Raw genomic sequence first — 27,133 nt, 5'->3', positions numbered from 1 at the left:
AAGACACCTCTGGTACAATTCTGAAAAAGAAAAAAATCTCAGTGTTGGTTTTATTTAATTTATTTGGAGCAAATATAACATTCGCACATGTGTTTTGATTTTAAAATAAGCAGTGGCAGATGATCTGGTTAACTCCTTGCTGGATGTGGTGGCAAAGAGACTGAAGTGGCAGCTGCTGCAGTCCTGCCTTGGCTCAGGCTGTCTCCGTCACTGGCTTGCCCTGCGTCCCATCCCGGGTACTGGCTGCAGTGGGACCGTGGGGGGCACTGGCAGGCAGTGACAGCCCCTTTAGGGGTGAGGGATGTGGGAAAGGAGGGGGGCTTGGTGCCCGTGCTGCAGCCCCAGGCTGTGTGTCAGCTGTAGGCACGCAGGGCTTGGGGATCTACCTGACCTCAGCAGTGTTGGTGTGTTCAGGAATGCAGTCATGGGTGATTAAAAAGGCTTTTTATTTCCCTGTTACCACATTTACACTGAGTTTTCTCAACTGTTGCCTTCAAAGAGCAGAAATTAGTTCATTTAGAAATGATTAAAACGCAATGATTTCTGAAAAACAGGCAGCGATGGCTGCGGTCTCCACCTAACCAGTCCATCCACCAGGAATGTCGCCTGGGTTAGGTAAGCCTCGTGTTTTCCTTTATCCACTTCACGTACTTGGAAACCTTGGTGTAGATGCCGTATTTGCCTGGCTTAGCACACTCCTCGCCCCAGCTGGTGACCCCCGTCAGAAACCAGGTGCCCTCGATCTCGGTGGCGTGGGGACCCCCGCTGTCCCCTCCGCAGGTGTCCCTGCCACCGGCCGAGAAGCCCGCGCAGAACATGTTCTGCTGGATGGAGGTGGAGGTGCTCTTCAGGCATGTCAGCCGGTCAACGAAGGGCACCGTGAGGACCTGGAGGATGACAGCGGGCCTGCCACGGTATAAGGTGCTGCCCCAGCCGCTCACCGTGCCCTGCCCGTGCTTCAGCAGCATGGTGGTGAACTCCCGGCTGCCGATGCAGATGGGGGTGACGTAGCTGTTGAAGGTGAGGGGCTGGTCCAGCTCCAGCAGGGCGATGTCGTTGTGGTGCTTGTTGATAGAGGCGTTGTACGTGGGGTGTGGGAGAATTTTCACCACCTTACGCCACTGCTCGGTGTTGTCGTCCTCCTTCGTGTTGTATTCACCTGCAGAGAAAAATGGGCTTGGGCTGGTCTCCCCAGTAGTGTGAGGGTGCTGCAGGTTGTGTGCAGGCCCTGGCCAAGCTGACATTGTGACAGTGCTGTCATGATACAATAGCACCCCAGCCTAGCACAGGGCAGATGAGCTCTGTACACCCTAGCCCTGGGGGGCCTCACACAGCAGCACCTACTGGGTCCCCACAGCTGCTGGATGTGGCACTGGACATGCAGCGGCTGAGCAAGCACCAAATCCCTTCTGCATGTGGCAGCAACTGTGGCTACGAGACCCACAGCACCTCACAATACAGATGGGCTAGGGGCCTTTGCTGAGGTTTGTAGCAGCGTGGCTGTTCTCGGGATTTAGTACTTCCACAGGGGTGCAAGGCAAGTGTTGCCCTGGCATCCAAGGGGAAAGCCTCCAGAATTAAAAGTCTGTGCTTAAAAACATCACCGATTAGTGGAAAGGAACCTGATCTTCCCTTTTCCAAACCCACAGAGCACCCTGCACCATGGCAGGGCAGCACAGGGCTCAGGGATGGCATCAGCAGCCAGCCCCAAATGCCCCCCACAGGTGTCCTGCATCCCTGCTGCCGCCCGAGGCTCAGCTGCCGGCTGTTGCAGGGTGCTGCCGCCTCAGGCTCCCGTGATTAAGTTGCCAGCAGCTGATTGCATCCCTTCCCAGCCCTGTGACAACAGGTAGAGGGAGAGGGAAGCTCTGGGGGCTCTGGCTGGTGGCTGGGCTGTGCCTGGAGCTGAGTCCCTGCCTTGCCCACGACCTGGTGATGCCGAGGGCTGCGAGCAGGATGGCTTCTCCTGCAGCCCAAGAGGCGCAGGGTGCGTTTAACCCCCGCCGCAGTACTTCCACACGCTTTGCTGTAATCTCCAGAATATACGATCGCCTCTAAACAATATCTGCAGCGCCCCTGGCCCTGGCTGTGTCCTGTGTCTGCTGCATCTGCCTGCGAGGAGCAGCGAGGACCCTGCCGAGAGAGGTGAGGCAGCTTTCTGTGTTCACGGGGAGGCTGTCGCCTGGTGAAGGCGGTTTTGGCGGCTGGTGCTGCTGCTGTGCTCTCTGAAGGTTTTTTTGTTTTTTTTTTTTCAGCAGAGTGTGAATGTCAGCTTCCTTGCAGGCTGTGTTTCTAGAGTGTAAGTGTAAGACAGAAGTGGGGGAGAGTTTGAGAGCTTTGTTTTTTTTTGTGTGTGTGCTACAGCTGCTTACTATTGCTGGGGACCTGGAAATATGCTTCAGTTATGACAGTGTAGCGACAAAGAAGGACAAGGGATTGGAATGCTTCTTCCACCCCCTGCTATTGTTTTTTGGGCCTCCCAGGATGCTACAAACAAAGCTGAACACCTAGCATGAATGGAGGTGAATGATTCAGATATTATCCATATATTGTGTGAACACAAATTCAACAAGCCCTGCAAAACTGTGTTTTGCTTTCTTGACTTGCTGCCTGCCCCAAGACCTTGCCCTGGAGATGCCGCTGTGCTGCAGAGTGGTGTGCAGGTAGCGTGAGGGGGGCTGGCTGGGAGCGGATCCTGAACAGAGGGGGGTGTGCCGTGCTTGAGCGAGCTGGAAAGGGGAGGTTGTTTGCATGTAGATGCTGCAAACGCAAAACCTCTGTCTAGCAGAAACGTACTTTTCTGGGGGATGGTTCTTGTTGCATTGGGAATTTTGTACTTTCTCATGTTTGTGGGTTTGTGCTGAGCTCTCAAGCAGAGCTGCATGAAAGTCGGTAGCAAAAACAAGCTGTGTACCTCATCCTGTCAGTGTGGGGCAGGGGGTTCTCAGCCCCATGGCGAGCTGCTCTGTAGGACAGCCAGGCACAGCCAAGAGCTCAGCTGTGCCAATGTGGCAGAAGGTGCAGATGGAGCCCCAAGATAAGTTGATTTATGTAGATATGAACTCTGTGTTTCAAGGCTCAGGTAGAATCTCATTTTTATCAGTAATACATTTGATAGTGTTTAAACAGAAAGTGAGATACTTCCCTGCCTCCTGCAAATGTTGCCTGTAGCTATTACCAACTCTATCAGCGTGCCTTCTATACTAGGTATTCATAGAGGGGAGAAACAACTTGGGAAGACGATTCTGGCACAGCTGTGAAACATGGCACTGCACCACTTTGCAAAGGCCCTGCACTGAATTATCAGCAGGCAGCCTGTAGCAGCTGGGTACAAGAATCACAGGGAAATACCATTTTTCCAGCAAAGATACATTTGTTTTGCAAAGCTGTACCATTCCTTGCTGTGCGGTCTGGTCACGCTGCTCCTGCCTAACTCCCCAGAGAGCCTGCTGGAAAAGCACGCTTGCCCACATGCCAGCCTGGGTTCTCTACTTTATTCCATAATTCTATTTACTTCTAAAAGAGTTAAGAGCAAAAGCAGTTTGCAAGGAGTTAGGCTGCTAGTGCCACTCTTACACCATCCACACTAAACTGTTCTCTGAGAGTCGAGTGGAAACTCGGCATGACCTCGGGAAGAGCAGAAATCCCTGCTGAGGTCCCATGTGGGCAGCAGAGACCAACATACACCACCCTGGCTGATCGGCAGCATCTTCACTGGTGCCTAATGGGCTTCTAGGCAGCCTCAGTTTCTCTCTGGCTCTCTGCAGTCAGGCTGAGCTGTTGCCAGACAGGCCAGCAGCCTGTGGTTCTGGTGCTGAGGCCTGTCCCTTGCCCATGCTGTCCCAATACCACCTGCAGTGCTCACCTGCCACGGCCATGATGTTGTCCCCCGACTGCAGGCAGTGTGCTGCTGTCACCACCCATTTCTCGTTGACGATGGATCCGCCACAGAAGCCCAAGCCTTCGCTGTCCACCAGATGAACCTGCGGGAGCAGAGGGAAACCACAGCTGTGGGGTTCATGCGAATTAGCAGGGAAGAAGAGGGAGATGCACAGGGTTGGTCTGGCTGTAGGGTGGGTTGTATTTAAATTGTACGGAGCCAGTGCTGTCCCAGCCACCTTAGTGTATCCCACACGCTGCTCCTCAAGGAGCATCCATGCTCCCACCTCGGTGCTGTGCAGAGGTGCCCGATGCTGTCCTGCACACGAGCTGATGTCCTGCTCTGCTTCTCCCTGCTCCAGGCTGGGGGGGAGGGCAGATGGCCCAAACACACACCTCAGCTTAAAACATGAAGTTTCCCAAATCCATTCACTTCCATACCTACTGACTGGTGAAGCTGGGGGCAAGGTGCTGACTACCCATGCCACGTGAGCACCTAGCTCCCCCGGGCACAAGCCAGGACATCCCTTATGCTGAAACTTCTCTAATTAAATCGATCAGCCACCTCGGCGACCTGTGTCCGAAAGACAGATTTCCCTTACGTTTCGCCCCTTCCCCGTGGCACTGCTCGTCCCCTGCAAGCTGCCCGGTGCCCCCCATGCCCTGGCATCATCGGCTGGTGGAGCTCCGAGCTCCAGCGCAGCGCCGGCCGCGGGAGGGCAGCACCGCATCCCTGCTGCGGGCACCCGGCTGGGGGGCAGCATTGCCCGGCTGCTCCTTGCCCGGCTTCCGAGACCCTTCTCGCAGCCCCAACCCCAGCGAGCAGGCATCAGCCCCTCTGCCCGAATCCCCCGCAGGCTGAGCGTCTTCATCTGGGCAAGCAGAGCTGTCCTGGGGGGTGCCCGGAGAGGTGGAGGTCTCCGTGAGCACAGCCAGTGCTCGCCAGGCTTGGTGGGCTGCTAGCGTGCACGTTGACTTTCGTTGCGGGGACTGATTTCTTATGCTTAACTTTCTGGTTCTTCTCTTGGCTGAGCTGCACAAATGGGCCTCCCTGCGTAAGCCACTTTCCTTTGCCATCAGTGCTGTCGGTCTGTGCCAGGGTTTGCAACGGCACAGAATCAGAACATTGCACTTAAATGGTATTTCCCAACCGTTCAGTGTGGCTTCACTGAAAAATGAGCTGCATTTTTCCTTGCAAAGCTGTGATCCCCAGAGGAAACTGCTTTGACTCTGACTTCTAGGGTAGGCCTCCAGCCATGCAAGTTTTGTTGCTGTGGCATGAAACCATGTACAAAAAGAAGCTGTATTCCTAGTAGACTTGAGATCTATTGCTAAACTATCCTCAAAGACAGGTTTCAAGTATGTCAAAGTAAGAAGATCCTAAGTTCAGAACTGCCTAGACAGAGCGACTGCTGGGGTTATGAGGGAGAGGCAGAAACAGCCAGTACCTGCCAGGGCACCTGGCCCTTCATGCTGTCTGATCCCCCGACCACCCGGGTGTCCGTCTTATTTATCGGTATGATCTTCTTGGTGGTGGCAGCGGTGGGGGTTTCCGTGATGTTGAGAGCCTCATCATGAATGTCATCCTCATCATTGGTGGTGATGTTCCAGTTCTCGAAGGTGTTTATGGTTCGGGTGAGCTTTCTCTTCACATCAGGAGCTGTGATCCTCCCGCAGGGATATGGCACTGGGAGAGAAATGGGCATAGTTATCCCTGGTTGTGTATCATGCTGACAGTGACAGCAACTGAAGGAGCAGGAGAGGAGACAGATGCTGTCTCCTCCCAGCACCCTGTTTGGGGATGAGTGGGTGTGTAAATGAACTGACTGGGACCTAGAGCAGCAGTACAATCAATATGCAAGAGTAGCAAAAGCATAAAGGCTTCCCGGGCCTTAGACATGAGTTCTGAACAGCTTTTAAAAAGAAGGAAGCTTGTGAGAGAGGGGATATGTTGGATGGGATGGTGCAGCTGTGCCTTTATTTAGTGGGATGCTGAGGAGCGTGCCCGGGAGGCTTTCTGTGCTGGGCAGCCCGGCTGTTTGGCTGACATTTCTACAGCAAGTTACTCCAGAACAATAAAAGTCCAGCTGGGAGAGGGCAGGAAATAATATCTGCCAATTGTACAGATAATCCTGCTTGGCACCAAGGTGAGGAAAACATTAATAAACTCATGCTAGGGCTGTAGATTTTCCTGTTAATGAAGACCTCATCTGTAAGCTCATTTTAGACGAGCTCTTCCCATTTCTCTCCTACGCAGTGTGTGCCGAATCCCTGCTGATAGTGGCAGTCAAAATAGTAAATAGCATCAGGCATTGTCTTTCATCTGAAAAGCTTTTGACAGCACTGTGCAAACAAACATTAGTGTAAAATCAGATGTAAGTGTGGCCTACAGAGATTTTGCATTTCCTTAAACAGTCCACTTTAGGAGTAGGGCTCAAATAAGTGCTCAGTGAGGGAAGGCACTGTCATGAAATTAGGCTACAAAATGGGAGTTTCAGAGCCAACAAAAGCTAAGCTTTTGAAGAAATGGCAATTACCTAACCTGGAAGGTGATCTTGTTGCTAAAAGTAAACCTTTCTGGCCCATTGGAAGTGGGGCAACACAGGCCCTAGATCTCAATAATCTCCATTAGCAGAAAGCATTGCAAGTGTCTTCAGCTGAGAGTCTGATCCCTGAAAGTCAGGGGGGAATATGACAAGAACAAGTTATTCCTTAACAACCTCAAGTACTGCATTTCTCCACCCTGTTTGGCTGCTTTCGTTTTGCTCCTTAGCATCACAAGTGACCCACACAGTGCAATTCCTGTTGAGGGTCTTTGTGTGTGTCTTCATGCTGACAGGAGGGCAGCACCACCAAAAAGCTTCCCTTGTCTCTGCTGGACTCAAGTAGTTATGGGACACAGCACAGCTCACAGCAGAGAGACCTCCAGGAGGATATTCAGGCAGAAAGGTTGCTTGTTGCTTTAAAAAAGTCCAGAGCATCCTAGGTGAAGGATCACTGACTGAAAAGTAGTTTCTATTGAAAGATGGTGCGAGGAAGTTTGGCCTGACCACACACCAATGTATGCACTGGTAAAGCTGAGCTCCGTATTTCTGTCTCCAGATAACTACTGATCTGTACCTGGAACTATAGAATAGCTGCAAGTGTGAGATGTGCCCATGTGAGCAGCCCTCTGAAACAGGCATTTGCCTTGTGTGCAATAGTCCCAGACACGGAACTTCCTCCTTTACACCTAGGCTAAAAAAAGGGTGCTTGGATCACATATTTCCAGTGTGACCCCACATCTGCCATTGGGAAAGTGCAGTATCAGGCTCTTTAAGTTTGCTAAGCCAGAGAACAAGGTTGGCGTCCAACTGTATATAGCATTTCTGTGAGATGCATGTGTCTAAATCCAGGAGAAGACCTTAGAAACTTTAACCGAAATCTCTTAAAGATGCTTTAAAGTTTAACCTGTAGGTTCACAGGATTTTCCATCTTCCTGAAGTTTATAGCCAGCGGTGCAGGAGCACACGACTTTCTGCGGTGGGTCGTGCCTGCAAAAGTGCTTGCAGCCTCCATTTTTAATTGCACAAGTGAAATCTGAAAGAAATTAAAAAGAAAATGTGAAAGCTCTGACATATGACAGATCAGGGTTGTTGTACCTGGGCTTTTGGGCTCAGCCTATAGCTCACTCCAGTTGTTCTAGACTATGCAAAATGGATGCTTGTTTGCAAAGAGAACTCTCTTCTTTGCAAATCCCATCCCTGTTCATATTGACACAGGGCCAGGCAACTCTTTGAGAAGGCAGGATGAGGAAATGGCCACGGTCCTACGTGAGGTGCCTCTCAGCTCCGGCACAGCCTCCGACCTCCAGCAATCCCTGCGTGACAGACCAATGTGATTGGCACTGCTCAGCCCTGCAGAGCTGCCTGAAATTTGGCAGCCTGACCCCCAAGGACTGCTGCAAATATTTGGTTACGAGCCATGTGATTTCCCCACCATCATGTTCCCCTCCTCCCCTCTGCTTACGGAAATCCAACCGCGGCACAGGTGCCAGTGGAGAGCACTGCATATCCAGTGGGAGCAAAGCCTGAGCCCCAGGAAAGCTTTGTCTCGGGATTATTGCTGGTCTCTGAATTTGAAACCTCAAGCAAAACCACATGCTCATCCTGACATACCTACAAATCATTGCAGCCTGACGTGGAGGACCCATTTCAGCAGGACTTTTGATGCAATGATTCCCAGTGTTTGTAGGGCAACCCAAGGCTCAGTGAGAGTCCCAGCACGTTGGGTGTGCCTTCTCCCATTCCACCTCTCGCTCCGCTATGGGAACGCCACCCCTTGGAAGTCGAAATCCACTAATCTGCAGGTACCCTATTAATTCTCAGGGAGTTTTCAAATAGCTTCACAGCAGATTAACTCCTCTCCTACCTCCTCAAGGACACCTCCCTTCCTGTAGCCATTTTAATGCCATCATTTACTATTTTTACTGAGATCCTTTTCACGCCTCACTTCTAGTGCTATTTTTGCTCCTGTCTCACTTCCATGAGAAATCTGCAATGAGACTATTTAAATTTGATGCAGCTTTGAAATGCTCTTTTTAACGTACACTCCTCTCTTGCCAGAGCAGAAGCACAACTAGAAAGGGAATCTTTTATTAGTGCAGTGAGTCTAGCACACTATATGAGTTGCACAGCCCCTGATTATATTATAAATATAAGAGCTGAATATCCCTCTTGTTTAAATTATCATCTGTTTGGTTTTCATAAACTCCTCAACCCATCAGGAAAATATTTGCCTTTTGTTTGCCCGTAGACTCAAGGTTGCTGGTGATAATCATAATTATGAATTTAGCAGAGTGCCGTTGTGAGGAAGTTGTGCTAGTCCTACCCCCTCAGCACCTGGTGTGAGAACGGGAAGGAGGAGTGAAATCGTGGGGGCTGCATTGGGGCTGGTGTAAAACTCTTGCTTTCAGTGGGCGTGTGTCGTCCCTGGCTGATGAACAGCCCTGGAAAGGCTTGTGCTGGGGAGATAAAGGAAGGTCTGTGTCAACATGTGCTCTGGCAGCTGCAGCACACTGAACAGACCTTGAGCCTGAGTCTCTGCTGAGCCCTGCGTACGAGCAGGCATCACGGGGCTTGGTGGAGGTGGAGCTGGGGCTCTGCTGGGGATGGGAGAGGAGGGACACATCTGTTCCTGTATCCCAAGGTGTGTCCCCCTGCTATCCCACTGCCAATGGGCTACATCTGCACATTCACACAGTGTCTCACAGCAAGGCAATGTGTGTCCAAACCAGCCCTCAAGTAGGATGAAAGTCTTTATGCCCGCTTTGATGAGGTGCGATTTCAAAAAGGGCAAAATAATCACAGGATAAGCCCCCCATACGTACCTATCTCACAGTTCTTGCCTTCATACCCAGCTGGGCACCAGCATGTGTAGGAACTTACAGCATCCTCGCAAACAGCTCCATTTTTGCATGGATTGGGGTCACATTGATCTCCATCTTGGTGAGAAGACAGGAGAATTAACAAACGTGAGTGTCCACCACAGCCAGTGCCAGTCAAGCACTGGAGCCTTCTGTGTGCAAGCCTCCTGCTAAAGATGAGCAGAAGGCTGTGTGCCTTCCATCTTCATAATGGAAAATAAATCAGATTCTGGCACACAAAAACATAATAGCCAGCATCAGCGCTAGGGTAACAGCAGCAGCAGTGCTCTACAGCAGGCCCAATTACATACACTGTCTCCTATGGGTTAATTCTGCTTGTTTCATCTCCATAAAGACATCTTAGCAGGATTTCATGTCTTGGCTAGGTTGGACAGCTGAAGTTGGAAGACTTGCTTCCTCAAGAGTGATTAGGATTTCCTAATCTGAATTGTTTTGACACTCCAGTCTTTCACAGAATCACAGAATTTCTAGGTTGGAAGAGACCTCAGGATCGAGTCCAACCTCTGACCTAACACTAACAAGTCCTCCACTAAACCTCCACTTCCCCTGCAGGTTGGGTCTGGAGACTTCTCGGTTTATTAGATCTGTGAGTCTAGGTCATTGCTCTTTCTTTCTAAATATTTTACTACTACTAACTGGTCTAGATTTTTCCTTACATGTCAAGGTTTTTATTTTCACAGCTGCCTACAGTTGGGTAACTGAGGCTAGAGTAAAAATGCCCAGTATTGCAAAGCTGGCGCTCCAACACTTTCAAAGAGTAAATCAGTAATGTTAAAACACAGGGAAAGGTGCTCTGAAATGGTGATGCAAAAGCAACAAGGAAGGGGAACATCCTGATGTGTTTGTGTCCCACCAGTAAGTGTGGCTGTTGCTGATGCCTTGAGGTACAGGCTGGAATGTAGAAGGCAGTTTGCAAACTGGGACAGAATGGTTTTGTCTTGTTTAAGGCATGTCGGGGTTTGCGTATAAGGTTTGGGTGGTGGCTGCTGTTGCTGCCTGGTAAGGATGATCGGGCTTTGGTACCCCAAGGTGGAAGTGGGTGAGCTCCTGTGGGCTGCACGTGCTGGGAGCAACAGCTTGGAAGCTGAACAGGTGCTCTGAATGACTGGGGAATAGATGGCATTCGTTATTTTTGGTGGGCTAATTGGTTACAGTGACAGGGAAACAAAAGCAGCATTGAGTTTCATCAGGTAGTTTTTCAGAGGACAGTCCTAAAACACAAATTCAATTAATTTATTTGTTTTATAGTCTGGACGGACTAATCTGAATTATTTAAGGCTTTATAGTGAGATGTTCTGGGCGCTTTGCCAGTATACAAAGCAGTTCATTTACCAAAATGTCCTTAAAATTTGTTTCAGAGGTTTTAGTAGTTATTGAAATCTTTCTTGTAAGGGACCAAGGAGTCATGGGGGACTGAGGTTGAAAGGGAAGAAAATAGATACCAGAAAGAAAATGGTGGAGAAGTAAAGGTTTGGGACCAATGATGTGAATTGCAAACAACTGTTTGCAATGCTGTTTGTGATCATGTTGAGGCTCTGCTTTAATCTGGCATTTCCAGGGATTCACACTGTGCTTGCATGAAGCTGTGCCATATCTGGAGACCTCTGCTTGAGAGCAGAGCATTTACTACTTGGAGGGGTGGGGGTGGGTTAATTACTGATGTCTTGTTCTACGCTGCGCTCTGGCTGACACTAGAAACCCAGAATGTGAGCTGGGCTCGTTGGATCCAGTACTTCGTGCAAACTGGTTTTGTTCTGTGAGGTTTGGGCAGTTTGTTTAAAAAACAAAACAAAACAAAAACCCTGCTTGACATAGAAAATGCTAAGTAATTTTTTTTTCCTTGTAATTTGTGTGCAAATGAGACAAGCACAGGCTGGGTGGCTACAGCATTTAGGGCTTATGACTCTGACCAATTCTGTGATAAAACAATTTTGGAATTCTGAAACACATTTCAATAAGCACCTGCTACTTATGCACTGAGAGATGAATATTATGCAAGTGAACATGAAGAAAGCAGCTCTTACCAATGTAAGTCTTCCAAAACTCCATCTGCAAAGAAGAAAAAAATAAAATTTCACTCAATTTCTAATTCCTGGGCTAGAGTAGTAAAGGGACGACTCCAAAGCTAAAGCAAAAATCTTGAAGGAAAACAACTGTTTCAGTAGCCTTGGTAGTGACCAAGCTTCTAAAGCTTTTCCCCAGCCCAACAGATGGATCATGACTGAGAATCAAGGGGTGATGGATGCTACACCTGGCTCCTGCCCCTTTCCCCCTTGCTCTTTGCTCCTCCTTCTCCCTCTGTGCCTTGCCTGAACTGTTCATGCGAGTGAGGGTTGGGGGGAAAAAGGTGTTGCCATTTTGCAGCAGAGATACTCACAGTTTTCTCTGTGTTTTCAAATACTTCTCGGGCTTCTTCAAAGCTGCATTTTTCTTCTATGCATTCTCGCTCCAGGTTCCCAGAAATAACCTCTTCCAGTCTGTTTGAATTGGCTCGCCTTTGCCTGTGCAGAACTGCACTTGCCTCTTTGTTCTCGATAAAGACTGCAATTTGAAAAGAAATTTAGGTTACAGAGGAGCACGCACCATGCGATGCAGCTGGGATGGGCTGTCAGGGCTCTGCTCTCCCAGAAAGCAAGCCCTTTTCATGGGTTCATCCCCCATTGCCACATGGCCAGGGACATTTCAGGAGTGTTATCATCATCTACTTGAGATTTCTTTGGTGTCAAACGTAACTGCAATCCAGGGGATCAGATCTGGGGAACCTGGAGTCAAAGCAGTCAATAGACAGAAATGGCTGATGGCGAGAGGGTGATTAGGAGCACTGAAGTTTGAGGTTAAAATACCCTGAAGCAGATGGTGTGAATACTTCCTATCATAGATGCACAGACTGGAATAAGCTATTCAAGATGGGAGAATAATAGGCTTTTTCATGCTGCTGCTTAGTGAGGTCTTGTTTGAACACAGAAATTATCCTACTTTAACTCTCTGTGCCCGTGTTGGCTGTAATAGGCCGTTTACCTCTGCAAGCAGCTGTGGCTCTTGAAAGCCTGGGGCCATGTGCTTCTCACTCTGCTTCTCACTCTTGCCCAAGTGCCCTGGCACCACTGTCCCTGTGGCTGTGCTGGCCAGAGGGTGACACGAGCCCTCCTCACCACTTCAGGGGAAGGCAGCTGGGTCATGCAGGTGAGGAGGTGTGTGCCCCGCTGACTCCAACCTGCTGTCCCTGGGTCAGAGGGGATGTCCAGGTGGCCACCAGCCTCCCTGTGGTTGCCACCTGGTGAAGGCTGCAAGGACATACAGTCCCGTCATGGTGCCACCACACATTCTCCCAGCTGGCACTGGCCTTGCTCCACAAGCTGGAGGAGGCGTTTCTGTGTCTGTAACCACTGGAGGATTTACCTGTCAAATTATGAACCTCTGTAAACTTGTGCCCCACCTCCCAGAGGCACCAGCCCCTGCTGAGCACTGTTTCCCCTACCACTGCTCCAGAAAAGACACGAATCACCGCGAATGGCCTACTGCTTTGTCTCTCGAGCCTCCCTTAGCGCTCACAGCCATGTCCCTTTTTGTCACCAGATGGCATGGCAGAGCAGCTCTTCTTGGAGTTGGTGGTGGCCTCCTGGGACATGGGTCTTTGTCTGTGAGCCATGTGCTGGAAGGGCTTTGGGCATGTATATGTCATTGCTGCTCAGGCATAACTTCTGCTCTCAGTTGAGACCAGATCCCAGCCTCTCCAAAGCCACAGAGGTTAATTGGATTCTCAAGAGCCCAGGAGGGGTTGCTTTATTTATACCATGCCACCAGCGGTATAATCCTGCCTTTCTCCTAGCACTTTCTTTGCCAGAGACCATACTAATTGTTTTTGCAATGATTTTAATCATTATAAAGCAGGCTTGCACCTCTGCCTTCCTCACGCTTTCATTTTTTTTTTTTTTTTTTTTTTTTAAAAAAAAGGAAAAAAAAAAAGGGGGAGTGCATTAAACTCTTGACCTTAATCTAATTGTTTGGCAGTAGATATCGATGGGTACAGCACTGGCCTCTGAAGAAGCCAGGCTTGGTTTAAACACTGCAGCCCCCATGGCGTAGTCTGCTGAAACCTGACCAGAGCCACAAGTGTTGGGTTTCATGTGTGGGACATGAAGGAAAGAGGAAGTTTTGCTGGAGGAAACCCTTTTCCGTACAGCGTGAGCCTCAACCTGAGCTGGGCAGAAAAGTCTGGAGCAAGAGGGACAGAGCAGCCCTGGTTCTGTGGCTCTGCTGGGCTCTCTGTGTGGTTAGCACCGGGGGAGCCAGGTGTGGGCACAGCTGCATGCGGCCCAGCACAGTGTGATACCACTGTTTTAGGCCTTCTCCTTCAGCTCTGCCCAGTGGGATGTGCCAGGCATCTGCCCTAATTAACCCAGTTAATGCTGAGAACTTATTTTAATGAATGCAGCTTTACCTCCATCAGATCCCTCTAGGCTTTCTTGGTATCTTACCAATCCCACATGCTACTTTACAAGCCAAACTTGCTCTGAACCGAAGGTGGCAGGTCCCATGGGGTCATGGGCATTGCACTCGCCCTGGCTGGAAGCGATCCTCACATCACGCACACGTTCATGTGTGACTTAGCAACTTCTAAGCCAGTGCTGGAGAGAGTGAGATGGGTTTCTGGGCCAAGGGGCTGGGGATGAGACCTGCTCTGCCACGTGAATGTAGTGTTTTCTAGGAAATGCCCCTGGGTGGATGACGGTACTGATATACTTGAAAGTCTGCTCACTTTTTTTTTTTTTTTTAAAGCTGTTACTTGCAATGCTTTAATGAAAGAAGAAAGACCTTGCACCAGACAAGTACTTGCACTGGATGCAAACCAGCCTCTGCTGGAAGTGTTGCTGCTACAGATAAATCACGCGACCGCCTGCATTACTATGTGCGATTGCCCACATCCATCAACTCCTCTATCTTGTCTACAGCATTGGCTGCACCTTACAGTCTTTGTTAAATTCATGCTGGGTTTGGCTTTAAATGTTTCTCACAGTGGCAAGCCCAATGACTGTTTTATAGATGCAAGTACTTTTTTTGTATTCTGGGACAAAGCAATGGCGCACAGGGGGTGTGGATGTTACTCCACCAGTGACGTGCTTCCCATTTTTCCTTTTGCGTGTGTGTGTTCCAGAATGGCTGAATCGAGCTCTGAAAGCTTAAATGCTGTATGAATTTCAGAAAAATCCCATTCTTAAAATTAATCCCTGTGACACTTTGTGTAAAGTCAGCATAAAAGCTGCTATTTTATTCCTGATAAAAGAGTCAGAGCTTTAAATAGAGAAGATATCAAATGCTGCCGTCCCTCCGACCCCTTGTCTCTCATGAGACAGCACAAGTTGCTGCTGCGTCAAGTGACAAACTGTCCCCGAACCTGTAACTCCCCCCAGCCCCCCCAAGTGAAAGTGAAAGACTCCCTAGGTTTTTAAAAGAACCCACCTGTACTTTCGGCACCAAGAAAAGCTTCCAGAAGACAAATGGAGAGTAGGAGGGGGATTTTTGCCATCGTCCTCCCAGTGCCCAAACCTCTCGTTAACAAATTGTTCAGGTGGTGGAACTCGGTCAATAGTTCCAAAGTGCAAGCTCTTGTTTATTTACGCTGGGTAACCCTTTAATTTAAGGTCCCCAGATGTGCCATTGCTGACACTTGAAATGGCAGCTGGGATGAGATTTGAAGAGGCACATCCACGTCTAAGAAACCTGTTAGGTAACTGCAGTCCTTTGGGTCATCTTCTGCCCTGTAGGATTGCTGGTTTGGAGGCTGAGCAAGACACAAGAATACATTAACCCAGCATCTGTGACCCTCTTCAGAGCACTGCATTTCCCACTCCTATCTAGGTGATGTTACTTAAGAATTTCTGTTGGGAAAATACTGAACGTTGTAAAAATAAATCAATAAATAAAAATGCAACATTCACTTCTGGACGGGTCAAAATAAGCACATGCACCCCTTTACTCTTCTTCTTCCTTGAGGAGTTGTAGGGAAAGTAGGCTGAAGGCATTTGCTCCACTCTGGGGAGTGAATTTCAGATTTCTGGATGTCAGAACTGAAATCCATCACTGCATCCATGCATGACAGAGGCATGGTGTCAGTACTATTGCCTTTTGGTGTTGAATTCACTCTAATACCACATTTAAAAGAAGAGTGGGGAGACGCTAGCACGCCCTGATGGCTTATTAAAGCAGAAGAACCAGAGGAGAGAAGCTGGCAGGTCTCGCTAGTTTCCAGCAAAGCAAGATGGATATTGTGCTATTGTCAATGCGAGAGAATCCCACAGTGCCTTTCCCAGCGCCGCAAGCGCTCGCAAACAGACTGGCTGCGCTTGGTGAGAAGCAGAGGGCGTTCTATGTTGGATGTGCCTGCGTCTCGCAGGCTGGAGAGCTATTAGTTGCTAAGAGGATACAATAGCCCTTGGGTAGTTGTTAGAGGGTTTGCGCTTATGAAACATAAATCCTGTGCGCTCAGTCCAAAAAATTAAAAACATTCCTTCATGCCTTAAATGTGAGAGATATCTATGGTTGTGTGGGTATTTGGAGTTACTTCTGTATGCAGAAAGGGCAGCTGTAGGTAAATATGAGATGCCGAATTTGAGCTACAACCTTATGAGATCTGTGCTGCCTGGATGGGAAAAAATCCTTTATTTTCCTTTTTCTTGAGTAAACAAAAGGTCTCGAAACCTATAATTCATCTTGTTTCCTCTTGCTCCATTTGAAATGATCTTTATTCATCACTGACAGCAGCTTTTGTTATCAAATTTCTGTGGCAGATAAATGAGTTTGCATGAGGTAATGTGCTATTGATGTAAATTGAATGCAAAGTGAAGAAGGTAATGATCATCTCTCATTTTCTGTGCATAAGAAAATGCAAATGTGAGAAAATAAATTGAGCTAAAATGCTGAAACAATACATCTCCTATCAATATAGAAGAGTGTAGAGAATGGCCTGCCATAACAAAGGATAATTAGAATCTCATTACTGTAAATATTTTACTTTAAAACATAGGTCAGTCAAATTATTTTTGTTTTATGGTGTATATTTTACGTGTAATAGTATTTGCAACATTATTGCTAATTAATCTTCACAGAAAATGCCAACATCATTAGAATAAACAAGGCTATTAATACAAATAATTTCTATTGTTTACTACTATTGCTGTCAACTTCTGGGGCACCAAACAGAAAGCAAAGTGTTCATTCTTATTTAGTTTGAAAAACAAATCCCCAGAGTTGTGATTGCCACAATGAGCACTTTGGAGATGAAAGCTTTGTTGTTTAGGTGGATGACATCAATTAAATACCTTATCTGGGTTTGTTTTGACTTGGTGTTCTATGTTCTCAAAAGAAGCCTATTGAAAATGCACAACCAAGTCATGCTCCTTCCTATTGAAAGGCTTTCTGTAGCAATGAGCTGTTAGGAAATGTCCCTTCTAGTCTGAGTTGTTAGGCTTTGGGCTATTTTTGGTTGAAATATCCTGGGTTTTTGTCGGAACAGAACCTTCCTGTGAATGTAGCTGCTGGGCATGTGATTGTTTCAAAGTTGCACCTGCATCAAAATGTTCATTTTTGCATCAAAAACATAAAGTTTTCAGCTTGAATTTCTCATCCATTGGAAGTGACCGGAGTCAGGAACACAGAAACAGCTCTGTCTGAGTAAAGCTGACACGAGTTTAAACTATTTCAGCTCTTCCCGAGTGGCATATTTTGATGAGAAATGCACTTTGCCCAGCGTGTCCCCACCAGGATGCTTAGGTTCAGCACCTGCTGAACTCCCTGGAACGCCTGCTGCCGTGCCTGGGCTGTGGGAAGCCCATGGTGCTGGTGTGGCTGAGGTAGCACAGCGCTTTACTTTTCTGCCTCCCTCTTCCTTTTTGGGTCTCATAGGCTTGTCTGTTGGAATTCAGGTTCTTTTTAGGTGTCCACAGTTGGAAAGGAAGAGGCAAAACTTTTCTTGGAAGGCAGCATGAACTTTCTGGCCTGAAGAACTACCTACCCAAAATTGGTAGGGCTTGGTTTGGGGTCAGTGTGCTGGGCTGGAAGATGCAGCAGTGCAGGGAGGTGCAGGAGCTGGCAGGGCTGCAGGGCATCATGTTCCCAGCCGGGCCACCACAATGGACCTAGGAACTGCCTATCTTTCAGAGAAGCTTTCTGCTGCAAAGCGAAATGAAGTTTATGAGAAGTCAGAACAAGAAACCTATTTCCATTTTAATCTGAGAGATTTTTTTATTTTTTATTTTTTTAAATGTGCTCTGGCTGCACTGATCAATAATGTTAAACAGCTTGATGGCTTGAGGATCTTGTTAAAGGATTGTTCATAATCTCACTTGTCTCCAAATGCACTCTTCTAAGCAAAAAATGCTCCCTCAAAACCTTAAGCAAATTACAATTTGCTTTTGCCCTCTAGACAGCTGTGGTAAGTAATCTTTCCTTAACCAACAGCAAACAAGCTATTTCTGAAATAACAGTGAAAGTAATGCTTGATCTTTATTTTCTTCCTTTATTTGACTAGTTTGAAGTCCCTGGCTTTTTCTAGAGCAATGATTGTGGGAAGTTATCCAAACACAGAGGCAGCACAGCCATCAGGCCCTTTGCAGTGCCTATCATTATGTTGCAATGATTAATGTCCTGGAGAAAGTACCAGTTGTGTTAAATGTCCTGTAGCCACTGAAGATACTAAGGTGCATTTAGACATCAGTGGCATTAGTGATCTACCCCAGGTGAGGGTATTCCCTCGCATTTTGTAGCCACTGAAAATAAAATGTAGTCATTTTATGGCTAGAGACGATGTAGAGCTCTCTAATTACTTTTGGTTGTACAAAGTGAGAAGCACAGTGAAGTGTGATTTTGCCCTGTGGAAAGACCCCTGCCCCCAGTGTAAGGGTTTATCATGGCACCTCTGTAAACCCAGAGGAGACATTCAGCTTTTGCAGGTGGGGCATGACAGCCTTGTCCCCAGGGCAGTGGATCTGGGCTGGAGAGGTTGCAGGCACTGGGAGATGCTGCCCATGACTTTGCGTGTGCTGTGAGAGGGGTGTTCAGGCAAAAGGAAGAGGCTGGCTTTGGCAACCAGCACTGACTGCTCTGTGGCAGCAGGAGCATTTCTGAAAGCCTCTCCACTACACACTTACCCATCTTAGGGTTTTTGGTTCATGTGCTGGATATTATTTTTCTGCTTTTATGTGGATGCTCCAATGCTTGCGCCGAGGAAAACAGACTTCCCTTGCTGAATTCCCTTCAGACACATCCATTGCAGTTAGCACTTAGGCTCTGTCCCTCACATTTTATTCAGTTTTTAATTAGGCTCCTGAACAGGAGCGCAGAGCAAACTCTGCTTTCATCTGGGAGATCCTGTGGCTGTGAAATATTTACTGGAAGTAAATAACTGTCAGAAAATAAATAAGTCCCTGACTCTACACGAGTGTAAAAGTGCTTTGAAATAGTCTCATTCAAATAAAAGCTCCTCACATTGAGTGGCAGTAAGAAACAGCAACACAGGCAAAAAAAAAAAAAAATCCCAATGTAGAAGGTAAACACAATTACTAATTCATGAAGAAGCACGTTTCACAGTAACAGCTTTAATATATTTATTTTCAGGTTGATTTAAAATAGGCAAGATTAAAAGGAAATTGGGATTTGGCTTGGTCATTGTCTTTTCAGAAAATGGAATGCAAGCACGGATCGACGTACCGTGCTGCTCAAGTTAGTCTAAATTTAGACTTCACCATCTCCACTTCAAGCTCTGGATAAAGCAATGAAAGAGAGCTCTGAGGAGGAAGCAGCTCTTGCAGATTTTGATGGGTCAGCTAGATCACCAAGCTCCAACATCGTTGTGCAGGCCAAGAAATAAATTAAATATAAGTTTGAAAGCTGGCCTGCCACTGTCTTGGCACGAGATGATTCAAACCTTATAATAGGCTAGGCACACATATAGAACAGAGGCTCATCCTGCCACAAGCTTGCTGACATGAATGTGAGCTCTGGAGATATCTTTCAAACGGATCTGTGCAAGGTGTTTCTCATTCCTCCAGTAAACCCATCAGTCCCATCTGCTGATGGTATCTGTATTGTGGTTTCCTAGAGAAATGTTCCTGGACCAGGACCCTGTTAACAGGGAGAGGTTAACTCCAGCTGATGGCATCCAGACAAGCAGGGGGAGCTTGTTTCCTTCTGCACTCACAGCCAGCTCTGTGAGCCATAGGTTCTCAAAGGAGCTGCAGGAATGTCCTGGGAATGTTGGAGGTGCTTGAAGCGATGAACAGTTAAGTCTGAATTGACCTTCCCAGTGAGTCTGACCTACTTCGTTTTTTTCTTCAGTTCCTGTGACCTAGTGCCCTGGTGTTAGCTCTCGCTAACAGTGTTCACTAACGGATGGTTGGAAGCTCTGACTAGCCAGCTCTAAAAAAAACCAACAGCTTTCTGTTGTGAAGGTTGAGTTAATTTGGAAGCAAATTCACTGGGAGGTTTAGACTAACTCTTCTATACTACTTGGGCACTGTTTTGAAAACTCCAGGACAGTAGTTGTTCACCCAGTGGGTGCTTTGGAGGGGTGACTTTCACGGGTGTGCAGTGGAATCACACCCCTGTGGGTAAAGGAACCTGCTGGCATAAAGGTCTGCCATCAGTGTTTGCAGGTGTATTTTCCAGTCTGTGAGGCAAAGAAGTCACAGAAACTTCTGCTCATCTTTCTTCTATTTTAAATTCCTAATCTGCAGAACCAAATCTGGGACCACAGACTCTCTTTATAGTTTCAAGAGAGAGGTATTTCTAGGGGTTTAGAGACCCCAAAGATCAGAAACTGGGGATCTGGACAGGCTTTGGAGTGCCTGCCTCCCTAGGGAGTGTGTTCTCCAACTGGCAAATGCCACCTCGGTGTCAATATGTGGTTGGTGCATGTACAGCTTGTGTGTCCGGCCTGTGCTTCGTTCAGAAGCTGCTGGGAGCCTTGATAGCAAGAGGATGGATGGACAGCAGGATGCAAAAGGGTAGATGAGGGCTGGAACCCAAGGTGATTGTACCGAATGCAGTGTCTTCAGCAGAATTGCACTGGTTGAACTTTTAGTGGAATTTGATAAATGAAACTTTACTGCAGATGTCCTGATGTCGCGTTAAAGGGGTGTAGCTGATTAACCGTTACGGGCCCAGTTGGATTCAGAGTACTGAACCAGTCGGACATTCACCAAAACTGGGGGTCCGTTCGGACATTCACCAAAAACGTAATAACCACCTGGGGGTCCGCTCAGACATTCACCAAAAACGTATTAACCACCTGGGGGTCCGTTCAGACATTCACCAACAATGCATTAACCGTCTGGGGGTCTGGTTAGATTCAGAACACTGAACTATCACGGATAACCACCCTTACCCTAGTTGCATTAATGAGAGCTATCACAATGCAATCAAGTATGGTTTATTACAGCAACAGATAATCAGGTTCTTTTGGATTGCCGGTGATAGTGACTATCTGCAAAAGCAAGCTAGTATGCATGAAATACACAGGTGTTACAGGTGTTCTAGGTGTGGGTTCTAGGTGTGGGTTCTAGGTGTGGGTTCTAGGTGTGGGTTCTAGGTGTGGGTTCTAGGTGTGGGTTCTAGGTGTGGGTTCTAGGTGTGGGTTCTAGGTGTGGGTTCTAGGTGTGGGTTCTAGGTGTGGGTTCTAGGTGTGGGTTCTAGGTGTGGGTTCTAGGTGTGGGTTCTAGGTGTGGGTTCTAGGTGTGGGTTCTAGGTGTGGGTTCTAGGTGTGGGTTCTAGGTGTTACAGGTGTTACAGGTGTTATAGGTGTTACAGGTGCGCAGCCTAGAAATAAACGCGTTAAAAGGATCAAAGACTCTATAGAGATTTATAAGCAAATATTCAGATCTCACCCAAAGGCGTCCTAATGGGGGGGGAAGAGAGGCTCAGCCCGTCGACTGATCCCAGGAGTCAGGAGGTCCTAAGGATGTTGTATGTCCTCGGGATGGTATCTCCCCTGACGATGGTATCTTCCCTAACATCCCCTCTCTCTTGGGCCAATTTATATTATTTTCTATCTTTTAGGTGGAGCTTGAGTGGCTCTAGTCAAGCATATCTTAGTTATGATTGGTGTAAAGTTTTCCCGTCTCCGTTTAAAGTAATAGGCTCCGAGAAATTCAGAGCGCATGCTCAGTGAGGGGTGGTCGCACCTTGGAGGCGGGTAGCTTTTGGGATGGAGGTGTGTTTTGGTATTATAATGATATTATAATGAGCAAAAAGTACACTAGGGTACAGCATTTGTCAAAACATGACAGGTCTTTGGCTTAGGGTGGCAAAAAGTGCAGCTTTGTGCACAAGAACAATCGAGGTCCCACCTGATTACGGAGCCTAGCCGTGGTGTCTCCACTCCACTCCACGCTCCATGGTGTTCCTTAGAGCTAGCACACCAAGTTTCCCCAGCGCGATAGCATCTAAGGTTGGGAGCCTAGCGAACGCTCAGATAATGCAGTTATGCCCTACCCTGAAAGCCTCTTCAATGCTGTACCTTTTCCTTAAAAGTGTGAATGTTAGTTTTATTTTCCTAGTTACTTCAGGCATTTACACCACACCTGAGAGTTTAGCTTTTAATAATACCAAGGAATTTTAAAAAGGAGCATCGCTATCCTACCTTAGAAAAATTCTATGTCATGGTGCGGTTAGCCCTCTTTGCAATTAAAGCTGTATGACTAATTATGAATATATTGTTTGAGTTGAAGCGTATTGTAAACTTCTTAAAGCAAGTGAAATGTCTTACGGGCATGGAAACACAACCAGTTAAAAGATGCTATGTCTAATATGTGACACACTCTTTCTAAATTAGGCTCATCTCTTTGAAAAAATGCATGAGTTCCACAGCTCAGGCTTAGATCATAATTTGAAACTGCAGAGGATTATTTTAGAAATCACAAAAAGCATCTCCCAGGGGTTTTTGATGGGTGCTTCTTCACATCAGCTTTTTATCTTGAAAGCTGTGTCAAAGTCATGGAAACATGAAGAGCTCATGATGTGTAGCCTCCTGAAAAGCAGCACAGCTCCCAGCTATGAATCCTGCTTTGACAGGTAAATGCCCCATACACTCTTCTGCAAATAAATATGGGCACAGGTGTTTCTCTTTAAGGCTTTGAGTTTTCCAGCTCAGGTTGCACAGTGCAAGCAATGCAGGGTAGGAACACAGTTCACCTTGCTCAACCTGCCCAAGTACCAACTAAGTCTTGAGCTTCTTGCAGACTAAGGGCCAGTTTCTGCCTACCCTTCATGGCAGCACAGCCTGATTAGCTGAAATTAGCTGCTTTGTTCACTGCAGTGTCTGAAGCGTGCTGAGAACTTTCCAGGCATAGAGAAGGGACTGTGCATGCTCAGGGAGAGCTCCACAATGGGCGCAGCAAACAGGGATTGGGGAAGCAGGACTATATACATCAACAACCTTAATTACTAGCAGCCTGATAAAAATCAATACAGAGATGTACTCATAGAGCAAAGACTTCATGGGGGGGGTGGGGGGGTTGAAGTGCTAAAAGCCAGTGAGTCTATTTGTGCCATGCCTTTCCAGGAGACCCTGGCAGTGCTCAGAGTCCCACCGATAGGGACAGCCTGTGTTGGGGCTAAGTTACCAAAATGGCACCTAAACCAGCACGTACCTGTGTTATCCCACACAGCTGCTGCTCTGCTCCCTTTAAGGAGATCTGTCAGCTCCCACTCTCTCATCTTTGGGAAAACGCAGGGCAACCCCTCCCTCCACTTCCCTTCCTCCCTTCTCTCCTCCCTTGTAAGTCTTCTCTCCTGCATTTCTCTAAGGCTATTGTAGTGCTGCTCAAGTCAGCTTTAATCATAAGTGATCCTTAATCACAAGCAATCCTTTCAGTATTAATATAGTGGAAGACTCAGATGATGCTTCTGGTTGTTAGAGACGTTTCCACTGGTGCAAGGCCAGGAGACAATACTGCTGGATCAGCACCAAAGACAGTAACTGCCCAGGGTTGGGGGCAAGCAGAACTGCACCTCAGGCCTCTGTATTGTCTGTTCTGGGTTTAAAATACTCCCAGGAGGTGAATATGAGGAATGAAGTTCAGTGCTAGTAACTATTTTTGACCTATGCTCTGGCTGTGGGTAATTTACAACTTGCTTGAAAATCTGATCTGGGTTATGTCCAATGCACAGAAGTTTATTTCCAAGGCAGTTATTTATAGACTGCCTTCCTGGCTCTTGGGTTTCTTGGGGAAGTGTCTAAACATCAGCTCTGTGAGCAATCAGCATAAAATTATAATTTTCAATTCTAATGGTGAACAAACAGTTTAAGGAAAGTGCAATATTATCCAACAAATCCTTCCTTTCACTTAAAGCTTTGAGTCTTTAAATATTTATTAGCAGCATCGCTACTCTGCAGCAATGTTAAAAGGCTCAGCCCCATTGTAAGGAGGAAAACAATCCATTTGATTTAAAAATGAAGAATGAAGAGTGAATGCAGTTTCTAAAGAAGGCCTTCAAGCCAGATTACAGTGTTTGGAAGAATGATCAGCAGTTATGTCTTCCATGTAGCTAGAAAAACTCTTGGTTTTTGTTTCTTCCTTAAAACTCCTTTGCCCTAAAAAATTTAGTGGTTTTCTGAGATGGCTGCATCCTATAGGAGCAATGGTGGTACTTCTCTGGGCAGGTCCACCCAGTTGCTGCCCAAATTGAGTTTTTCACATACCTTTGTGAATGTGGGGTCCTTGGGTGCTTACAGGTCTATTTTAACTTTTTTTTTTTTTTTTTTTTCCATGTGTTAGCTATGTAGGAAAAACCCTGCTGTAATCTCACAGGGTGCTACCTCGAGGTTTGAAATTTCTGAGGAAACATTATCTCACCATGCAGTGATTGAACTACCTGTAAAACTACTTCTTTCTGAAACAAACAAACAAACAAAAAAACCCACAAAACTTAAAACCTTAAAAGAATAAAATAATAATAAAAAGTCTCTACACAGCAGTAAACAGTGGTGAAGAAAGATGTAAGTGGTTAGTGAATAGGACTTCACATTTAATCTGCATGAAGTTTCCAGCTGGAAAAGGACCACTTGGATGGTGGGTGCATGCGGAGCTGGCGCTGCTTTGCCTGAGGAGGTGCAGTGATCTGCTGGGAAGAGGGGAGTGGTGAGAAACACTCATTTAAAATGCAAGCTCCCAAAGAAAATTAGCTTATGATAGAAAGTGGTCTAATTTATAAATCTCTACAAGGTTATCTTCTGTAAAGGTTGTTAGGTTAATCATAGCTAGAAGGACCATGCTAGGTTGTTTTAATCAGTGAGTAGTGAATGTTTAAGAAGTGATTCTTATGGGAAAGTCATGATTATTATTATTTTTGTACTCCACTAATGCACACAGATTTCAATTGAGTTAAGAGCTCCACAGGGGCCAGGTGTACCTGTGTGCAGGGAGGGGAAAACTCTCCACCCATCCATGCAGAGGAACCCATGGGAGGGAGGAAGGAGTGATGGAGACGATGTGATAATCTGCCTATGACAGTGCAGTGAAGACAGAGCTAGAACCAGGACAGACAGCTCTGGTTTTCTGGAGAGCTAACCCAGCCCCCTGACAGTTCTTTGGAGCTGATTCCATAATGATAAGACCAGCAGTGTTCTTGGAGGGGCTGTACAATCAAACAGGGGGTGATGGTTTCCTGTCATGCATTAAAGCTACCCTATTTAACTGAATTCTCAGTGAAATTATCTAGGAGATGGAGCAATAAGAAAGCTTGATAAAAGGAGATATTATCTGCTAAATGAGGTAGAACTACCCCACAAGTGTGTAATTTCGTAGATAAGCAAATATAAGGCTACAGAATACACCTTGTCTTCAGCTGAGCCACTTAACTTGGTTTGTGCAGTGCATGTTCAACACTCCCTCTTGAGTCTGCTAGTTCAGCCTGTGAAGTTATTCCCTCTGTCTTATCTCAAGTAATAAGTATCCTCTAAATGGCCTGGCTGCTCTCTCCCTGCTGCCAGAAGACAATAGATTCTTGGTAACTGAGTCCTAGACTGAAAGGTTTGCTGCAGTTAAGCTTTGTTGCAAAGATAAGGTGTCATCAAAACTGTGGATGGCAGAATGAAGGAAAACAAATTATCGTGTCTGAAATCAAATGAGTTTTAATTAATGTCTCTAATCTGTCTAGTGAAAGTTCTAAATGCCATTTGTGTCTTCATTTTTGCTCTAAATGGTGACAAACCCATCAGAGGCAAACAAATTGCAATGTGTGCCACTAAAGCTGAAACATACCAGAACTCTTTCTCTTTAGCTGGGGAAGGAATTTAAGCCTTCCAGAAGGTAATTTATTCAGAGTTAAATCTGAGTAACATCTTTTTTTCCAGCACAGGCTCTGTAGAAATGTAAGCAAGTTGAGTTTAGTGCAGTCCTTTATTTTTCTTGTCTATAACTGTTTTCCCCTCTGGTTTCCTCTTAAAAACTACAAAATGCATACCCACAGAAAAAAAGCAAATCTACATCTTGTCAATACACACACCTTGCAGGCTGGAGATACTCTAAAAGATTGAGACAAGGTATTTTTGTTGTTGTTGTTTGGTTTTGTTTTGTTTTTAAGCTGAGTTTTACATCCTCCAGGAGGAAAGGAATGGAGATATAAGAAAAAAGAGTATAAAGCACACAGAAATAAATCCGAGCTAGAATTTAGAAGAGTTCCTCACCTCAGAGCAATGGAAGAGATTGGGAATTGCCCAGCAGCAAGAGGGATGGGGAACAGCTGGAGAAAAAGTGGTCTAAAAAAGCTTAAAAGGAAAACCTGATAAAAGCAAGTGGATGGAACACCAAGCAACCTGAGAGTGGGGCAGGCAGGGGACACGGTTGTATCTATGACCACAAAGCAAAAAGCTAATTAAATGAAGAGCATCTTGGGTGGAAAGACCCATTGCCAGTTCTAGAAGTGGTCCAGGTCCCTCAAGATGATCTGCAAAATGAAACAGAAGCAAAATGGGAACATCTCTCCTTGATTTTGCAGCTAGCCCCAGAGACCCTCAATCCTTTACTTCTGATCTTTCAGTGAAGCTGATTACATGTCTTTGAGGCCTTTGGTTCTCAGCTGTAGAAATAAAAGCTGAGTGAGCTGAGCTGGTTGCTGAATCACCTCTAGGAGGAGAAATAGCATTTTGGTGTGATCAAAAACTTATTCCAGTGGGGGTCGTTCTAAAGCATTTTGGCACAGAAGATATGTAAATGTTCTGCAGGATCTGACATGTGATTAATGTTAAGTGTATATCACTGTTGATGTATCCTTTCTAAGAAAAGGAAGCTTAAAACTAAAAGAAGACCTCCTGAAATTAAGCCAATGCAGATCTGCACGTAACCATCACTTCTTTCCATTGTTGTTATCATCCTGTGAATTTGGTGCATCCCCATTCTGCTAATGCTTAACCGTGTGAATAATCTGTCAGAAACCTCAGCCATTTCTTCTTTTTTATACTGAGTGATGTTGTTGCAGATCTCTGTAGTCTTCTATCCTGCAGCCTCTGTGGTACACTTAGTAACAAAAAAGATCTAGTATTTTAAAATAAAAATGACTTCAGCTTTGCATGCTATATGCAGAGGGAAAGGGTTCTTTTTGTTGTTTTCTTTTTGTCTTTTTTTTTTTTTTTTACCTGCTCCAAATAGGGATGCTTTTAAGTTGTTGGTGTTTATGCTTCAAGCAAATGCAAATAAAAGAGTGACTAAACTAGCTGAATTTTAGATGTATGCAGAGAATCACAAATTTTATAGACTGTTGATGCTATCTGAAAAGAAACTCAAGGAATTACAGACAGCTACAGATAAAATGTTTGTGTGGTTCTTGAGCATGTAT

General features: G+C 46.4%; 2 protein-coding genes across 2 annotated transcripts in view; one reads left to right on the top strand and one right to left on the bottom strand.

Moving 5' to 3' along the window:
- Positions 1 to 44: 44 nt before the first annotated feature.
- On the bottom strand, positions 45 to 14,893 carry F9 (coagulation factor IX). The gene is made up of 8 exons (XM_038184656.2): positions 14,765 to 14,893; positions 11,682 to 11,845; positions 11,329 to 11,353; positions 9,248 to 9,361; positions 7,330 to 7,458; positions 5,328 to 5,566; positions 3,866 to 3,983; positions 45 to 1,159 (listed from the first exon to the last, which is right to left on the bottom strand). The coding sequence occupies exons 1-8, from the start codon at positions 14,829 to 14,831 to the stop codon at positions 612 to 614; spliced, it is 1,404 nt and encodes a 467-aa protein (XP_038040584.2). The 5' UTR covers positions 14,832 to 14,893; the 3' UTR covers positions 45 to 611.
- FGF13 (fibroblast growth factor 13) overlaps positions 1,841 to 27,133 on the top strand; it is a 296,980-nt gene continuing 271,687 nt past the window's right edge. Inside the window, exon 1 of the mRNA XM_072043132.1 lies at positions 1,841 to 2,145. The gene's annotated coding sequence lies outside the window, so the exon portion shown is untranslated. The remainder of the gene's footprint in view (positions 2,146 to 27,133) is intronic.

Source organism: Anas platyrhynchos, chromosome 10, assembly GCF_047663525.1.
Source record: "Anas platyrhynchos isolate ZD024472 breed Pekin duck chromosome 10, IASCAAS_PekinDuck_T2T, whole genome shotgun sequence".
NCBI classification, from domain to species: domain Eukaryota; kingdom Metazoa; phylum Chordata; class Aves; order Anseriformes; family Anatidae; genus Anas; species Anas platyrhynchos.
This window is presented reverse-complemented; position numbering and strand designations above follow the sequence as displayed.